Raw genomic sequence first — 19,536 nt, 5'->3', positions numbered from 1 at the left:
ATATGGCTGACAAAGTAGTACGGCACACAGAATTATTTACTTTATCAACTGCACGTACATTCATGCTCATACCTGTGACCTCTGCCTTTTGCACAGTGTACAATTTATATTTTAGATGTCTATAATTGTACGGAATTGAATTATTATTAATGCATACTAAAATCAAATATACAGAATGTACAAACATTATTAGTAGCTACTTGTAAAAGCAGTTATTGACATGTACAATCTAGCAAGCTACAGTACGTTGATGGATTGAGTGTGGATATAGTATTTCTGATCTGTTCATCTGCATGCTGAGCTCAGTGTAACATTGTTTGGGCTTCACTGTTGCACTTAACTAAATCAGCAACACTGCATGAGCTTATAATCCTATAGCATCACTGTATGGTGTGTCCTACATTAAAAGAAATTCATTTCAAATGTATCAGTATAGAGTGTACAATAACACCTTTAATACACCCCAAAGGTGCTTCACTACACCTATTACAATCCAATAACATTATAGGCGTAATATAACACCCCTGGGTGTATATGTACACTTTTAAAGGTGTAGGTGTTCCATAAACACCTTTGTCAGGGTGTAACTGAACACCTCTGTTTTAACAGTGTAGCTATATAGATATGTGCTAACTATGCTGACATGATTTTTTATAATATAATCCAGAAAAAGCATTATGCCAGCAACATACAAATGAAGCAAATACACTGCATATTGTCACTTGCAATTCAAATCTAAAACATGCAGTATGGATGACAAGAATGAGATCTAATAGAGCAGTCACATACCCCAATACAACAGTCAGAAAGTGTTAATGAAAGTCAGCTCTTGGGCATAATTTTGAGCATAATAGGCCTGATGTTTGAGTGCAATGTTTAAAAGCATAATAAGGCATAATTGGCTCAAGCATACATAATTATGTACATGCACACACACACGCACACACACATGTGCATGCACACATACATGGAGTCACATGCATGTGTGTGTGTGTGTGTGTGTGTGTGTGTGTGTGTGTGTGTGTGTGTGTACAATGTTAATTCAGCTCATTGCCACATAAAAATATACAGCTGTACAGTGTATACCTCCAGAACAACAGTTACTATATCTATTCGCTGCTCCAATAATCATATTATCATGTTTGAATTTAATGTTTTGGCAGGTTTGGGGGTTACCACTTCAAGGTGCTTTTTCAGCAACTTTGGAGAATGACCATTGACCGTAAGATTTCAGCTTGAAATAGTGTCTTAGCGATCAATAATTCTTACATGTATTCATCCACAAGACTGCAAAAACACATCCATGTCCTTGTAGTTTTTAGTTATGGGCTGGGGTAAAGAGGAAAGGCAAAATATCCAAGGTCAGTTTGTATGCATATCAACTTATAGTGAGCATGTAGATATGTTGTTAGAAAGAGTGGAAGAAGAAGGAACTTTGTGAAGTTATTTAGAATTCCAGGAGACTCTGACAAAAGTGATGGTATTATCAACTAAGAACTTAATATCAGCCACAGCATAATATATTTACCATTCTCAAGTTTCCCATTATTATGGTCTCAGTGTAGTAAAGTAGTAGAATACTGTAGAACTCTAAGCAGTTAATGTTTTTTTGTTTGTTTTTTCTGTGCAGTGATTTATAACGAATGTAAATTTCATGTATAGGTGGTTGTAATAACAAATTTCAAGACATTTTGATGTCACAAGAGATACATACCAGTAAGCATCATCAGTAAGCTATTGTGGGACAGATCTGTATACTTGCCATCAGTTGCATCAACTGTACTGACCAAATTATTTTCTTTACAATGAAACACCTAATAATACAGTATGTATGCATGGTCAAACATTTAGACCAACAGTGACTGACAAATAACTACTGTGCACCATAGTTAAGATTATTATTACTACACCTGTCTAGTGACAATCTCAAGTACAACTAGAGCATATTAACATCATGCAAAGGTAGCTATAAAATGACTGTTCTATTAGAGTGTTTCACTACCGCAGGACATAGTTACACATCTTGCAACTGTGTCCATGTCTTTTCCACCTAGAATAATAGATTCCTTGAGTACATATTATTGTACACCATTTTATTAGTAAGAACCAAAGGAATAACTCATGCAAAGGTGCTGCCTACACTAGGCAAGTTCACTGTTTTATGTATACTGTTCTCTACAGTTTCTTTAGAGAGGCACCAGCCTACTTTTGATTTCACATATCATGCTATGATACAGTTCTATCTATATTGTGCTGCATAATAATACTAGGGCTTGTGAAAGCAAATCAATACATACGCTGATAAACCAGTCATGTTTAATTAATAGCAAGCAAGACTTTATAGACTGGGCTGTATGGCACAGTTACTCTGTTAATTATTCTAACAGCAGACTGCTAGAACTAATTATATTTTCTGGCCAAGTTTTGAAGAGATTGTGATCACTTAAGCGTAGGTGATAGCGCTTATAAATTTTCACAATTCAATACAAAATTAATAAAATGTATCAGTTTTTTATACAAATAATATACATGCCAGTTCTCCTCTCTTGCCAGCAGCTCTCTTATTTTGCAAACTGTTTCTCCTTGCAATCCCTAGCTGTCTCCTTTATCAGGAAATCAAAGAAGATTTTAAACAAGTTCTGCAGCTGATTCCAAAATCTTGAAGCAAATTATTTACTGTGGTGTGGTAGCTAGTGTTAATGCATTAGGTGTGTTATATGGTAAGTCACTAGATGAAATGTGATTCAGTTTGCTGTTTCTTATAATTGCTTGTAGCGTTTGAACTGTATTAGGATTTCTGTTCCGTGTTCTGACATAGTCTTCAACATTACAAGTGAATTTAAAAGTCAGCTTCTTTCCTGGTACTTTGTCCATGATTCCTTTGCTGTAGTAGTAGCGTAGGCCACGGCTTAGTTTGTCATAGTTCATTCTAGGCTTTCTCTTGCGTTCTCCCCACATTGCAGCAATGTCATCTGGTTGTAGTATGGTAAACTCATACTCATTTCCTGTCCACTGAATCATGAAGCTCTTGTCAGGTGTCAGTAGCATGTCTAACAGAAACTGCCACAGTTGTATAACACCTCTTCCATTGGGAACTAAACAGGAAAGAGACAAATTAAGGATTTAATACTTTACAAAGTGAAAACCAAACACAATTCCAGGAAAAAATAATCAATCATCAACCATATAAGGAAACTGTTATCCCACAAAAGGAAGTTACAAAAGGCAACTAAAACCCAATGACCAAAAGTTGTACACATTGAACAAAACAATTTCCCACATATTGACTTTGTTGACTTACAAGGTGGTAGATTGTTTGTGCCTTCAATGGGTGCTCGTTCTTGTGGGCAAGTCACCACATCATCTTCTGAATCACTGTCATCATTATCCTTCATCTCTGACTCACTACTTGATCCATCATCTGTGATCACCTTATGGCTAGTATCCATTTCTTTGCTGGTAATGGGAATTTTGCTGTGCCTTGTAATACTAGCAGCTGGTATAGTACTCAGTGTAGCACTACTCAAAGTAGGTAGCTTGGGTAAATGACTGCTACTAGGTGAGAAAAAGTTTGGTCTTGCTTTCTTTGGTGGGGATGGTTCAGGAATGGTAGATGTTACTTCTGAGTTCTCTTCAACAACTGGAGGAGGGGTGCATCTTTTTCTGCTTGGAGAACTCTCTTGAGGAGCACTGCTTGCAGGTGTTTGCAACACTGAGCTTTTCGGCATCATAAAATTGAATCCAGTTCCAGCAACTTTACTACTTGATGGCCACACAAATGTTGGACAGTCAGTTATCATGGGATGACTCTGGTGTAACATTGGAAACTGCTGCAGTGCTGAGATAGGGCTGCTGATTCCAAAAGGTGTTAAAGAGGGATAATAAAATGGCAGCTGAGTTCCAGATATAGTTGGAGTAAAGGTGGGATGGAACATAATTGGCAATGGAAATTGCTGAGGAAATGTTGGTAAACCAGTTGCAGCAGCAACGGCGGTGTTTAGCATGGAGTGGGTAGCTAATGGTGATCTTCCTGCTGGTGTGGTTACTTCAGTAGTACTAGTGGAAACACTTTTAGCACTTGATGGTATCCCGACAACATTAACATCACTAGTACTGTTGCCTTTGCTATGACTATTACTGTGTGATCTGCTGCCACTTGGTGATGACGTATCACTGTGCTTCTTTGGCTGTCTTGAATGTTTGTTCTCTTGATACTTGTGAGTCAATGTAATAGGCTGGATAGGAACCTTTGGTGAATTGTCAGGTTGTGGCTTCATTGATGTTCCCACACCAACTGTAGCCTGAACAGCTGATGAGCTTAACAGTGGACTTGTTGATGATACTATTACAGGCACTTCTTGCGTACTTCTGTTAAGTTCAGTGTCACTAGCATTCACTGTACAGCCAATCATGCTTGCATGCATAGGTACCACTTTATTTGTTAGCTGGTCGTAGCACTCAATAGTATGGTAAGGATCTAGTTCTTCTGGTAGTGCTGCTCTGAGTTTTCCAGATACAACTGACAAGTACTTCACAGTCGCCAAAGTACTAGAAAATGGGTTTGCGGATGACTCTGGATCAGGGGAAATTGGCGATAATGGTATTGTGAGAGAAGATAGCCTTCCAGAGGGATTTGTCTGTGATGCTTTCTTCTGTACAATATCTGAGACCTTTGGTGACAAGGTTAATTCTGGTGTAGTAGCTGCAGATGAAGAGGGATTAATTGGCCAGAGTGGTGGTGGAGAAGAAATGAACGGATGAGACTGTGTCACTAGGATATCCTCAACTGTAATTGAGCTTGTTGAACTTTTAGCAAGGATTTCACCTACAGAAAAAGTAATGTGTGCCCTTATTATCAATTATTGAGAGTGAAATAGCCATGCGGCTTTGTTTTCAGCTATATTTCACTATTACAGTGTTACAAATGAAGAATGGTCTTGGAAATCAATTCGCTACTGTACCTACCACAGAAATTATGGATGATTCTTGTGGTAGCCTGTACTTCATGAAGCAAAAGCGTTTTACCATGAATCAACACCTACATAGTAGTGGCGGAACACAAGGAGTAAGTCCATGATGCATGCATTTTAGTTGCTGCGTTTGGCCAAAATGCATGTCTTGTGTTGAAGTGACATCAAACAATGAAGAAATCAAGCCTGTAGCCTTAACCATAGTTTTATTATTTATTTGCTAAGGCTTTACAGCACAAGTGCTGAAGGTCCTAGTTCTACAGCCTGTTTAAAGTTGTTACATAAAGTGTGTTTGAAAAGGTGGAGAAAGGAGAAAAAACCCATGACTGGACCTAAGCAGCCTTGAACCTGCAGCCATCCGATTAATGCTCGAAAGTTATGTTTGGCTGGAGGCAATAGTCAGTCAACAGAAAATTAATAAAGCTTTTTTGATAACTCTGTGGTATATTGGGTTGATTAAAATACTGCTAAGCTGTTGAGAAAGAAAACTGAGGCAGATTTTTTTTTCACTGTAGCAAAACCTCACAATACATACTGTACTTATACAAATAAAAATGTTTGCTACACGCAAAACACTGAATGTTTTTTAGTACAGTGTGCCAGCTAGAAACGTCTTGCAAAATCATATCAGCTGGAAGGCCATTCCATATATCGGCAGTTGTAGCCAGCCAACCGCGCTTGAATCTGTCTAGTGTTCTAAAATTACAGGGGTTAACAAAACGTAAGTGTTCAGCTGGGTCCCAGGAGTGAAGACGATGAGATCTGTGATGAGTTGGATTATCAAGTAATTGTGGGCAATAAGTAGGTACGTTTCCATGTCCCTCTCCATTTAATAAACGACAAACCAGTCCCATATATTAATAACAGCATGTCGACACTGAAAGAGGGATTGAAAAACAGATGAGCATGTCCGCTCAATGCGGGACTGCAAGTCATCAAGTTGGTGTAAATGAGTTGTAGGGTGATAGTTTTGAGCATTAATTCTGAAAGTTTTATAGCACTATCATGCTGTATGACGATGCAGTTTTTAATGCTTTAAATCACAACAATGTTATGTGACCATACCATACAAAAAGGCCATTAGATGTCACATATACAGAAGACCAATAAGTGACAGAGGCGCTATCTATTGCATCAATCAACCAGAACTGAAATGAAACCCATTTTGATAATTAAGGCTAAATATTGACTTTCAAATTATTGACACACACACACACAATCTACATAACCACAACAATAGATAACATGCTAAAATCATCAAAAATCACCACCCACAAAGAAATGTATTTTTAGAGACTATAGGATCAAATTCTGTAGCTTTTAATGCTGTCATTATTGAGTCAAGCATAACTTGACTATGGTTAAGGCTACAGGTTTGACGCTGTTTAGACCTGAAACATTCCTTTTCACCTACCACAGCTGCTACAATACATGCATCATGGATTTATTTTTGCATTCCTTTGTTGTGTGGGTATTGATACCATGTACAGTAGCACATTAATGATATTTGTGCTGGCTATCATGTGTTAACAGAGATCATTCATAATTTCTGTAGTGAGTGGATTGATCATAAGGACACTTATTTTACTGCTCTTCGATTGTAGCATTATTTAAAATGAGCAGAACTTAGCTGAAAACAAAGTTTTAAGTCTAACAGCCTTACAAACTCAATCAAATCATAAATCTTTGCAGTGATCAGAAAGAAAGCAAGTAAACGATGTCCAAATTATCAAATAAGTTCAACGAACAGGAAGTAAGGATATTTGGACAGTCGATAATAATATCCCATTGGAATTTCTAGTACTTTCAATGATTACTTTGGCACAACAAGGGAAATGTTCCACTAGGGAAGACAGATCAGAAATCCCTCAATGAATAACAATAGCTACAGTATCATGTGTGTTGTGTAAATCAGTTGCTATGTGGTATAGGAATTAACTGTAGTTCTAGTGATGCAATAATGCATCATAGATCCGTAATATGATCACATCACTTGTAAGGGTTAGTTTCTACGTATTCATTTAATAGCATGATGTGAAGTGAGTTGAGCTTTTGTACTTACCCTTGCTAGTGGTTGTTGAGTATCGAGCAATTCGGGATCTATTTTGTATCCAAACAAGAGGACCACCTTCCAATTGAAAGGCCACCACATCACATGTAACTAAGTTCAACTGATTAGCCAAAATAAGCTGGCTAAGTTTCAAGGCACCACTTGTATTAAATCGTATCACTACTTGTCTTAGTTGACCAACTTTTGAGCCATAAGAAATACTGCCTAGTCTCATGGTAGAGCCTCTGCCTATAGTAGACAGTATACTCCCTATTACAGCATCAGGTCTGTCCTTCTCGTGAATGATCAAGCTTAGAACTGTATCAAAATTGCTAGTAGTTGATGATGAGCTGTTACCTGTAAAGAAATCAAATAAGTAAGCAAAACAGAAATGGCATTGCTCATTGCTCATTTTAAGTGCTCACACTATACCATTGTGTCAAACTGTAGTTTGCTTTTTTGCTGTTGCAAAATAATTTTTGTATGCAAAACTTGTACAAAAATTTCTCACACGAAAATTTTTACATAAGACCAAACTATTCTAATAGAGCAGTCAGTCATTCACGCAAATCATACGAAAATATTTTTACACGATAAATTTTATCACAAACTTTTTTGTATGAAAATAAAGTGAATTACAATAATGGTCATGAAGACAGTTTCAGGATGATTTGGCTGCCATTACCATTTTTTGCCAAACGCCTAATGGGTTAGGTGGCCTTTGTGATGAGGCCACAGCACATAGAATTTCTAGTAAACAATACAACTACATTTCGATGAAGTAGGTCTTTAATATGTTATGTACAATCATTTGATCATGTGTATACTGATAACGTGGTGTTCTCACACACCAAACTATATTGCCTATAATGTTACATTATACGTAATAAACAAGAGAGATAATAACTAACTTGAAATTTGGTTGACACTGTCAATTTGAAACCTCTTCATAAAATTTGGCTCATCTGTAGAAACAAAGAATTAAATATTTACCAAACAATGAGATGGATAAACCTTTATGTGGTAAAACCACGTGCACTAACCCTGATAAACTGGCATCTATACACAAGTACATAAATAAACACATACAACCTAGGCTTTTTAAGGCCACACCATTTTTTTCACAGCTCGGCTGTGTTTGTGTGGATACACTAAGAACACAAAGCTACATGAATAAACAATATAATTTCGCTATCAAAATCAGCCAGATTTGAGTGGTCTGCATGCTTTTGCTGGCTGCTTTTCCTAATCCCAGTGGCGATCTGTATGTGCGGTGTGGGGCCTTAATGGAGCTCTGGTCAGCCTGGGGATGGGTATGTGTGGCTGTGCAGCTCCATGGTATTGAATAAAGACCTGTACTGTAAATTTAATTTCCTTTCATTTTAACCAGTTTTGAGACCTGAATAACCCATAACTTGGCCTAATTCATACCTATGCCTTCCCTTTCAAAACAGCCTCTTGTCCTCCTTCTGGGCCCCCACCTTCCTTCCCTTTTGGAGCTCGCCTGATACAGTCAACCATGGTTTAAAAACTATCTAAAATGGCGGGAAACGTAGCTGTTAGCTACTTGCACAGTGTTATGCAGTGGAAGATAAGGAAGTGGTATAAAACGTGTGAAAATGTGGTACACATGGCTTCAACTATTGGCGAGCTACAACACACTAAAATTAATGCTTAAAACCAGCATTTCTCGATATTTTAAATAGGCGATAAGACCCCTCTTCCCAGACTGGGTCACATATACAGTACCTGAAGTGGAAATTGGTTAAATATTTCGACCTAGATAATACTTTATCAAACATCACTACACATGCAGTAAGAAGTAAGAAGTACACAAGGAAGAACTAACAATGATTTAAACTACAAAATTTTTGTAAATGAACATTCCTTGTTAAATACATTTGGAGCTGCATGATTCAGCAGAGCTCATAATAATATTATACGTATTTATAGCTATTGTTGTACTTAAGTGAAAATGATGTCTAGACAATAGCAATGAGCTATGTGTGTGTGTGTATGTGTGTGTGTGTATAGTGTGTACGTGTGTGTGTGTGTGTGTGTGTGTGTGTGTGTGTGTGTGTGTGTGTGTGTGTGTGCGTGCGTGCGTGCGTGTGTGTGTGTGATAATGCACTACACCAACATCTCAATGATATGCTGATGTGGTTTATGATGTTATTACAATTTTTAGACCATGAATATTAAAGACCAAAAAATGTATCTTAATGACAATTAATAGTACTATTATGTATATGTAAGGTAGTGTTGTAATTATTCTAACTAGTCAACCCTGACTAGTATAGCATTTGCCTTAAAGGGAGGATTCACATGGCATCACTGCTGTTGGTAAAATCACCAGACCATCATAAGTGTCCTCTGTATGAGCTACATCACTTCCCAAGCAGATACATTTCTGTTTATTAGCTACCATATAACATTTCATAGAAGAGGAAGTCATGCTAATGAATACAAACAAGCAACTAATGTGTACATTAGCTGCAGGAAACACCACTTGCCAGAGAGTCTATATACACAGTGGAACCTGTGTTAATGGTCACCTGAACTAAGCGGTCACCTTTGTATAATGACCATTGCCAATTTTGGCAATACAAATGTATGTATTGTAGTCTGCATTAAGCAGTCACTTGTCTGAATAGTGGCCAGCCAAGAATTTGTGGTATTATTCACCCATGAATTTCTGCCATATTGCCAATGATCTGGCACAATAAACTTACAATTATCACACATCCTGCCTTTCAATGAATACTACATATTTAATCTATCTGGTTTTATTGCTTTAAAGTATTCAATGGCTATAAGCAATATTAATAACAAGCTTACCTTGCTGTTTTTATATTGGTTGGTGTGAGCCTAGTAATTACCCTTTTTATAATGGTTACAGCAGGACAATCTGTCCATCTTCTATCCAGGGATCAACTTTACATGCAGCATTTGATAGATCAACAACATACTGAATTGCAATAGTATTTATTGATGTCTAAGAATACCAGCCAATTTCTTTAATCATGTTTCACATGATTCATCTATTCGGTTACTGTTAAGAATTTAAGCTACTGTATAATGTATCCAACCTACAACATAATATTGTAATGTATTAGACTTCTAGACTGGATATCCTAAATTTGGCAGCACTAGTTTAAATCACTGTAGTGTAGCTATGTACCTGTATTACTTTGGCTAGGAATGCAAATAAGGAATATAAATGAAGTACCATATTACCTCTCTTCAAAATGTCACCATTGTTATTATTCAATAGTATAGACACACCCACTAGTGTTCATCAAGTATTCAAAAATCAGCAGTTGGTAAAGAATTAAGTTTTTAATTGATTCCTTTAGACTCTATCTGGCTGCTTTTTTTCTCCTCTGCACTGACCAATAAAACAAGGCTGCCAGTCAAAATGAATAGTTTTCTAAGAATAAGACACACTATTAGATCTATAAGATCATCCTATGGGGATATTAGATGGGGATTGGGGATACACTCTAATAAATAACACGATAGCAGCAATTTAGACGTTAAACGAACAGGTCTTTATGAAAGGTGGTTTTTGTTAGGAGGTAGTCTATAAAGAGGTGACCACTAGGTGAAATTACCTAATTCACCATTCCATTCCACTATTTCAGTCCACCATTCCAGTCCAGACACTCAGAGTGTTCAGCTAGTATACTGAGTTAAGATATGCAATGCTTGGATTCTTTGTGCCTAGCATGCACGAGGATCTAAAAACTGAGGTCAAGGTTTTAAAAACACAAAGATCTGAGGGTGTGCCGACTTAAAAATAGAAGCATTTTATATATGCACATAGGTGGAGTTATTGTGGGATTAAATTAGATGTCGTTTAAAATCATCACAAAATATAAACATGAGTGCAGAAGATGGAACATATTTTTGCTGAAGAGCTGAAGAGAAATTGAAGCTAGCACCTCATCACTACTTCCTGAAGACGGATGTTAGTGAAGATAATCTGGCATCTCTACAAGGAAACCGACCAGTTGCTACCATTGTACGTGCCATGGTGTCACAGCAGTGTGAAGAACAGGTGAATTAATGTAACAGTTAGCTTGAGTAATTATGATGATGACGAGTTGTCACAAGATTCTACAAAGAAGCTTATCTATCTCTAGGTCTCTGGTAAAGTGCATCTACGATTTAAATGAAGATGAAACGTGCTTAAAACACTCTATGGGCACTAAACAGAATTTTTCACAATATTACTCGACTTGACAAATCCAGTAATCTTGACATTCATCCTGACAAATGTATACAGCTCCAATGTTAATCGGTAACTCCCATAATCAAAATGCTTTAGGTATGCTTATAAAAGGAATGGAGTGATCAAACTCGTGTTGGCTTGGGTGACTTCGCCCACTGCAGGCTATTATCCTGTAATTGCTTGAGAGAGCATAGCAAATCAAGAGAGATTTGCAATGCCTGAGGTCTTTTCTGTTAACAAGTTTTTAACCATTTTAAGAACCTGCTAGCAGGTCTTATAGTCATTGTCTCCCAAAGATCAAAGTATTCTTTTAAAGCATAAATTGATTAACAACCCCCAAAGGAATGATATAATAATCATCAATGGTACGCTGAGGTGATTATTAAATCATTCCTGAGGGGTGTTTATCCACTGAAGTAGTTACTTAGACAATGGCCTGTGTAACTGGAATTTCGTTAGAAATCCACAAAGTATGCAAGTTGAATTCCAAGTCACCTTGTAGAAAGTTCAGCTACTAACTAACTAACCCTGTAGAGAATTTAGCTGAGAGTTCATGCAGGTATGTAACAAATCACACAGTAGAGAGTTCAGTTACGTATTTTAAAATCCTTCAGATACAACTATATCACCCTGGTCACCCTGTAGCTACAAACATGTCACCCAGTAGACAGTTTAGCTAAGATCTAACTTAAACCACACTGTAGAAAGCACACTTACATTACAAGTCACTCTAGCCCTGTAGAGCTTCAGTAGCTGCAAATAAGTCAGTCACCTTGTAGAAAGTTCAGGTACAAACAAGTTACCTTGTAGGGTTCAGCTAAATTCCAAGTCACACTCTAGATAGTTCAGGTATGTTGCAAGTCACTTTGTAGACAGTTCAGCTACAAATAAATCACCCTGACAGCCATAAACAAGTCACCTTGTAGAGAGTTCATCAGCTATACTACAAGTCACCCTGTGGAACGTTCAGCTACTTAATAAGCCATACAAAATCCACATTCTTGTATAGTAAAAAGAAAGCCCCAAAGCTAGCCATACAGTGTAGGTTGGCCTTGAGGCTTGCAATAACAAAAAGAAGTGATATCTATATAAACAGCCAAGCTGTAAAAAGGATGTAGTCACACAAAGCCAGCTGAAAAAGTGTGAAATCAAAATTGCAAGAATTTGCTGCAATGATATTAATATGTCATATTTTAATGATAAGTGTTCATTGAAAATGACTGGTATTACATCATTGCAGCCAATTCTTGGCCGCCATCTTTGATTTCACAACTTTTCCATCCTGTAATCATTTCATCTAATACACACCATTGTGCAGAAAGAATGCCATAAAAATTAAAATTGATGTGAATCATAAAGTGTAGGTACTTTTTCATTATTAAATTATCAATTAGCTATGAGGTTTATTCTGTAGCAAATTTAGAAACATTTGTATCTTGAAAGGATTTGGTAAGACACAAAAACACAGTATTGACTGCATACAGAGTCCCCAGAGATGCATTGCATACATTGTAATAATCTAATAGAAATGAAAGCAAATACATATCAAATATCAAGCCATTCAATTACCCACAATTCACAGTGTTATTATTTCATAGAAGTTGACTTATAAAATGTGTATCATGAGCTCAGTGCATTTCATGTACATGATAACAACTTCTATATAAAGCATGCAGATACCATAATTATTTTATTTTCTTAGTTTTTATACACCACATGAATAGTCACTGCACTATTTATAGAAGAGTATAATCGCCACCCTTGAATGGCTATAATTTAAATTTGTACAGTATCTAGTCCTCGATTGTTCTAAGGTGTTTTTTTGGATGCTGCCCTTGAATAGTGGCCATGCACCCTTGAATAGTAGCCACACTGCTTTTTGACACTAGGCTAATAGTAGTTGCAACATATAACCAAGTAAATAATATAGTGTGTGGTCTACTCCCAAACAAATATAGCAACTGTGTCTCTCATCTTTGACTAAGCTATTATTGCTACTAGTTTTAGCTTTTGCATCCAACTAAACCACACTTTATGTATAGCAATTAAAGCATTAATTGCCGTGAGTGCTATATGGATGATATAGTACAAAGAATGTAGCTGAGATACTAACAAAGGGAATCGAAGATGCAAAGCCAAGTACTTTTATTAACATCAAGGCCAAGCACAGAGTGCTTCATTATCTATTATAGCACAAGCATTAACACTGCAGCTTTTTGCATATGCTTATTGTACACTTATTTGTGTTAACACTAGTCCAGTTGAGTGGCTAATAATCCAAGTACCTTACTGCTAGTGTTACAGCTTACACAGGCCTGTTAATTATTGTAGCAATCATCACAGCATATTTTATACACAAATACTGACTGTATTTATTCCATCTATGTTTAGGTGTTGGAACTAATAATCCAAAAGTTCTACCTTGGCTCAAACAAAAATAGACCACAGCCCCAAATAGTGAATAACATTAGAGTCATTTATAGATCTGAGGTTCGTTTTGTCTCATTATAGGGACTTTTTTAAAATAGTTGTTCCAATACTGAATAAAGACGGGGTTAGAATAGGTAGTATTGGAACACTATTTTAGCTGTGCATAAACCTCAGCAACTTTCTGTGGATGCTGAATACTTATGAGCTGCAGTACTACGTGTCGGCATGTCCTGGGGATTGTTGACAGCAAACAGCTAATGCCTGTATTTTAACTACTGTCATAACTTAATGAAGTTTCATTAATTGGTGGGCTATAAGGTACTTTATGGAAATAAACCATATAGATTTGAAACCTTACCTCTTAATGAGATCATCATGTTATGTGCGTATGCTAGCCTAATCTAGTAATGTCTACCATGAGCTATTATATAATGTGAGTTATATAATTGTCCGTGTAAAGAAAAGCATTGGTAAAAATGCTCACCCAGGTACCAAACATGTCTTAAATATGACCACATTCGGTTGAGACAATACTTTTTAATCCTAAAATAAGATTGCCGTTTATTAATGAAAGTACACTCTACGATTTCCAGTGTTGGGCCACTACTTTTAAAAAGTAATATATTATTACTTATTACTCATTACTGCCACTGCGATGAAATTCGTTACAGTTGTATATTACTTCAGTTTAAAATTAACCAGTAATATGTTATATTACATATTATACAATGTATAAAGGTACTTCGTTAGGTAATGATATTACAGTAACGTACTAACAAGTACTTCGTTATGTAATAATATTACAGTGACGTGCTAGTTAAGTAACACGTTAGTACTTTGTTAAGTAAAAATATTACAGTAACAAGTAGTTATTCGCTACTTTTGTAACGAATTACAGGGGATTTATTACTTCTTGCAACACAGAAAGCAAAATTCAAAAAGCATAAAGCATCATACGTCTTCTTTAATTGACCAAAGTATATTGTTCTATAGTCCATATTAGGAATGATAACAGTAAACAACCACCATAATGAGAATGAACTATACATGTTTGTGGCTAGTTAACATGTAAGAAGCCATACCACGCTCTACGCTTTTCACTCTCCAATGCTGCAAGAAGTAATAAATCCCCTGTACTTATGTGAAGTAACTATCCGCTAGATGTTACTAGCATTGGAAATGTAGCACATTATATTACTGCATTAAGTAATAATAGTTATTACGTAACGCATTAGAAAAGTAGCGCGATACGCCCAACACTGACGATTTCTGCAAAGTCATGTGCACAATGTAACTGGACACGAGTCAGTGAAGTGACAATATTGGTGTGTTTATTATGTGCATCAATGAAATATTTCTATGGCTTTGGCAAAACATATAAGTGTATGACCACTACAAACTGATGCCACTAATACCATAGATAATATATACCTTACCCTTGATTGGAAACAGAGGCAATTAACACCAATCAACAGATTCACTCAGCATTGCAAAGAGCTAACTTAGTGTAACGTAACTCCGTTACATTAGTCCGTGTTATTTAAGATGGAACGAAAATAACTCGCATTAGAAATGAAGAAAACAACGTGTGGGAATGACGGTGACGGTCCGTTGTAAGTACTACAGTATTAGGTAACTTAATACTCATTTGTAAACCGTCATTAAGTGTTATGTGTGGTATGGTGATAGCTAGATGACTACTGGAATGAAATACTGTCTCTGGTTCTTTTCATTACAGGTGCCAAGGCAGAAGACACTATTGAGGATGATGCTTTTATTAAGTCCACAGAGGCAATGGAAGGACACAGAGCCTGTTTGCTGGACAGCTGGTGTTTTGCTGCTGAAAACAGCTCCAGTTTCAGTTTTGATTTAAAATTGCCAAGCCAGTTATACCACATTGTGAGGGCAATGCTCTTCGTTATGCTGCTGGCTATGTTTGTAGACATCTACGTAAGGAAATTAGAATGTGAGAGAGAATGTACATGAAGCACTGGATACGCTAACGTCTTAGCTTTCAATCAGTACCATTTACATGGAAAAATAATGTTTCTATCGTGCTCTCAGAGCCCCGAACCATGAGGGTGCAATCTAATAATCATTTTTACACAAAATGCATTCTACGAGATTCGCTCTCGAAATTTAGACGATCATACAACAGTAAAACAACAGTATAACTCTTACCATAAAAATCCTTTTCATCTCCGCTTCTAGAAGGCTTATCTGCCCTTTCTCTTCGTTCTTCTTGTGCCAGATGAATCCATACCAATTAAAGGTAAGGTGTTGATTATTGCAATGCTGACGGCTCGCGCATTTTGTATTGAAATTACTCCAGTTTCCAATCCCGGGTAAGGTATATATGCTAATACACACTATACAATACAGGCATACATACCTGTATTGGTCCCAGAAGCATACAGGATCTGGTGAAAGAGTGATAGTGACATTCGGTCACTATAGCAGACTTTCATAAAGTTATCTAATAAGGGATTGTTGTCATTTTGAACAGATGAAATAAACACTGGTCTCTTTAATCCAGGTTGGGACAGCTGTGGTGATATTAACTCAATAAATTTTTCAGTTGTCTTGTCAAAATCACTGTCATTGAATCCAATAAAAAAGAGGTTTCGCTGTAGGAAAACTTTCAGCACGGCTTTCCCTTCAGCAGACACAGGATCATCATCATCAACATTGGCTAGAAAGTCAAACACAACTGTTTTGGGGTGTGAGAACATCCCATAGATGTGTAAAAGGCTATTAGGCCAGCCACCATTTTCAAGTACTTTAGAAGTCATATCATTTTCAGTCAAACTAACTGACTTGAGGCCTAGCACTTGCTCCAATACTTCTGTATAGCACGTTGTTGCTAGCAAAGCACCTTTCTGGTTCATGGCTGATAAAAACTGCAAAGCATAGTGTTTGGTGTACATTGTCTGCCCACTCAGATTATTAACTTTTTTGTGCAGGAACGACAGCCACGAGTCGTACACTCCATTCTGCGTCAATATAGCTGTGACTGCATGCGCGGCGTACATTGGGTTCAGCTCGCACGTCTTCTGCAGCAGGCGATGCTTCTTCGAGCACTCGTGAGGATCCACGAACACCATTGCGTACTTGATGCCCTCTTCGCAGACAGCCTTATAGTCAACTGGTAAATTACCACTGTTATTTGGCAAACACAGTCGACTGATTCCTGGTCCAAGTACAAACGCTGTCTTCTTTGGATCAAATTCTATCGTGATGTCCATCTTTTCGTGTACTTGTCCGTTGATTATATACAGAAAGGGAAATCAACACTAGCAGTAGCTATATCGCTAATCGTATATAATCACCACACCAGATGACTATCCGGCTACTATTGCATGGCAGCTCAGTAATTCGTCGCGTGTCCGACTTTTAATTAGGTGGCTTCGCAAGTTGGCGCTTCAAGTTTTGGCGTATCTCCTCTACCCTACCTGCTATCTACTAACACTACACGAGCAGAACTCGATAGTAGCTAGCTCTTGCACAAATTTCGTTCAAGGGCCGTTTCGTTCGTGGGCTCTACCATATTCCGTACGGTTAACCAGCAGGGGTAGGTAACAACCTGAAATTTCTTAGGTCGCATTTCTAAAAGACAGAAATTTTGTACCGTTTGAAAGGTGAAAGTTGACGATCGAATAGACGTAACGGAATTTTACGTAAATCTAAAATGTACGGATTTATCCATTTCAAAAATCACTGAATTTCAAAATTACTGAATTTCAGCGTCTTACTGCCCGGCTACCCAGTAGCTACGTAGCTAGCCAAATTCAAATTCAAAACCTTGTGGGTCTGAACTCTGCAACTTGGTAGTGTAGCTACAAGTGCACCCATTTTTCATCTTTCAAGATGTCAGTAATACCCAACCCGAAATACCGGTATGCAGTTTGTACAATGTGTATAGTGTTACATAATAGCTAGTACAGCTACAAGTGCAAGAGAAGCGAATACGTTATAGGAGATTCCTTTGAAAAAGTGTTAATCAAATCAGATTCAATTACAGATGTGGGTGGCTAAACTTCAATCACACTGGGATAGGAGTTATATGATGTAGAAATCATAAAGTGTAGCTAGCTAGTGGGTGATAGCTACTGGCATGGAAACAGTTGGTGATGATGATGGGATAATGTGGAGGCATTTGTGGAGTAGACAATTGGTGAACAATCTTATAAAATACCAAGAGTCTGGCAAATAGATGATGTTCAGCTAAAGTTGGTGGTCCAGCTAGCAATAGTCAGAAATAACCGAGTGGACAGTTCCCCTTTCTACCTTCTCCAAGATTTGAACATCCTTGTCTATTAGTAGCTAAGTATGTGTCCCATACTGAGGATGATGACGTGTCACTGTACTGTTTAAGTAGGAATCCCAAAACTGACGCATGCTGCCTAAAATGCCACCTTTTAAAAATCATCCTAGAAACATCTTATGCCTTTACAGAATAATATTAGTCCATCTATTATCAAATACAGCATTAAAAACAAGAAAACACTTGCATGTGGCTGGATATAAAATTTTAAAACAATTTCCCAAACTCAAATTTTCATCTGCCTTGCCTGACTACGGTCACAAGACTGGAGGCCAAATGAAGCAGTGTACAGCCACTATTTTGTGCCACAATAACAAACTCATCAGTGGGATGTGCCTTTTGGGGTTCCGAAGAGTGCGTGCTGAGCCCGGTGCATGCCCTGTCTTTCCTTTTGCCTTTCAATCAGGCTGATCATCATCTTCATGCAATGAAACTGTAACCAGGAGTCCATTTTTTGTATTAACACTTTCCTTGAGCAGCATGTTTAGATGCACAGAATTATTAAAAAGCACCCACACTACCGTAAAGGATACTGGAGACCTGGGTAGATGCCTGAAACTTAACAATAGGTTTGAGACCATTCCCATTAACAATCTTGGTTGATTAATAATAATAAACCATGGAGACCACACCTCTTAACATTCTATTTTCTTGAACACGATGACCCCCTTAGTGACCATGACCCCCTTAGTGACCATGCCTCAGTCTTGGTAGGCTTGACATACTCTAATACATCAGTCACCCTAATGGAATAGTCACACGTGTACGGCTGTATGCTATAACAAAAACCAAACAAGCTAGAAAAAATAAAAATGGAGTAGGGATCCACTAACAATTATGCACAAGTAGGGATAGAAGTTATAAAAGTTAATAATTGTGTTATAGGCTGTTGATAATGTATTTTAAATTAGCTGGTCATTGCAATTTAAAAGAACTTGGAAAAAGGTAGCTATAAAAATGGTCCACCAGGGCTCGAACCATGAACCTTTAGGTTTGGAGTATTATTCTTAATCCTAGGAGTGCTGTTCCTAATCCTAGGAGTGCTGTTCCTAATCCTACAAGTGTGTTTCTTAACCATAGGGACGAATTCCTAATGTCAGTAATGCAAAAAATGACCAGCTAAATAAGCATGAGCACCGTGACTGGTGGCTGGCTAAATATCCACTTCGTAACTGTAGTATATAATAATCACATGTACAGGTGTATGGTGGTGATAGACACGTGTTGGTTGTAGCTGTAGGCTTATTTTAAGATATTACAGTGGCGATGAGGATGGTGACAATCACTATCGGTTGTCTCGATGAACGTAAAAAAAACAAAAAAAAACAACGCAGTATCATGATAACCCCACCTCACAGTTACGAGAATTCGCCAAGGGTGATAAGTATTAGTTAAGAACTGTAGTGAACGTCCAGAAAAATGGGATAAAGGAGAGATTGAAGAATGTTTTGGGCCAGTCACTTACCATGGTAAAAGTTTTGGGGACCTCTAAGAGAGTTCATGCTGATCATCTTGTACGACAGCCTAT

The 19,536-nt window shown here is 37.4% G+C and overlaps 1 protein-coding gene across 1 annotated transcript; it reads right to left on the bottom strand.

The window, feature by feature from the left end:
• Nucleotides 1-2,470: 2,470 nt before the first annotated feature.
• LOC136236823 (uncharacterized) lies at nucleotides 2,471-17,102 on the bottom strand. The gene is made up of 5 exons (XM_066027058.1): nucleotides 16,077-17,102; nucleotides 7,932-7,985; nucleotides 7,033-7,377; nucleotides 3,302-4,825; nucleotides 2,471-3,095 (listed from the first exon to the last, which is right to left on the bottom strand). Exons 1-5 carry the CDS (start codon nucleotides 16,927-16,929, stop codon nucleotides 2,674-2,676), a joined length of 3,198 nt encoding a protein of 1,065 aa, XP_065883130.1. The 5' UTR covers nucleotides 16,930-17,102; the 3' UTR covers nucleotides 2,471-2,673.
• Nucleotides 17,103-19,536: the final 2,434 nt, after the last annotated feature.

The sequence above is a fragment of the Dysidea avara genome, chromosome 1 (genome assembly GCF_963678975.1).
Source record: "Dysidea avara chromosome 1, odDysAvar1.4, whole genome shotgun sequence".
Taxonomy (NCBI): Eukaryota; Metazoa; Porifera; class Demospongiae; order Dictyoceratida; family Dysideidae; genus Dysidea; species Dysidea avara.
Note: the sequence above shows the minus strand (reverse complement) of the source record. Positions and strands in the feature narration are given on the sequence as shown.

What these genes read in the sequence shown, in the direction of transcription:
- LOC136236823 (XM_066027058.1), bottom strand. Translation starts at nt 16,929, where the DNA reads ATGGACATCACGATAGAATTTGATCCAAAGAAGACAGCGTTTGTACTT. An exon ending in CAGTGTCAACCAAATTTCAA is followed by an intron (nt 7,378 to 7,931) that starts GTTAGTTATTAT and finishes ATTTCTTTACAG; the next exon opens with GTAACAGCTCATCATCAACT. An exon ending in CTCAACAACCACTAGCAAGG is followed by an intron (nt 4,826 to 7,032) that starts GTAAGTACAAAA and finishes CTTTTTCTGTAG; the next exon opens with GTGAAATCCTTGCTAAAAGT.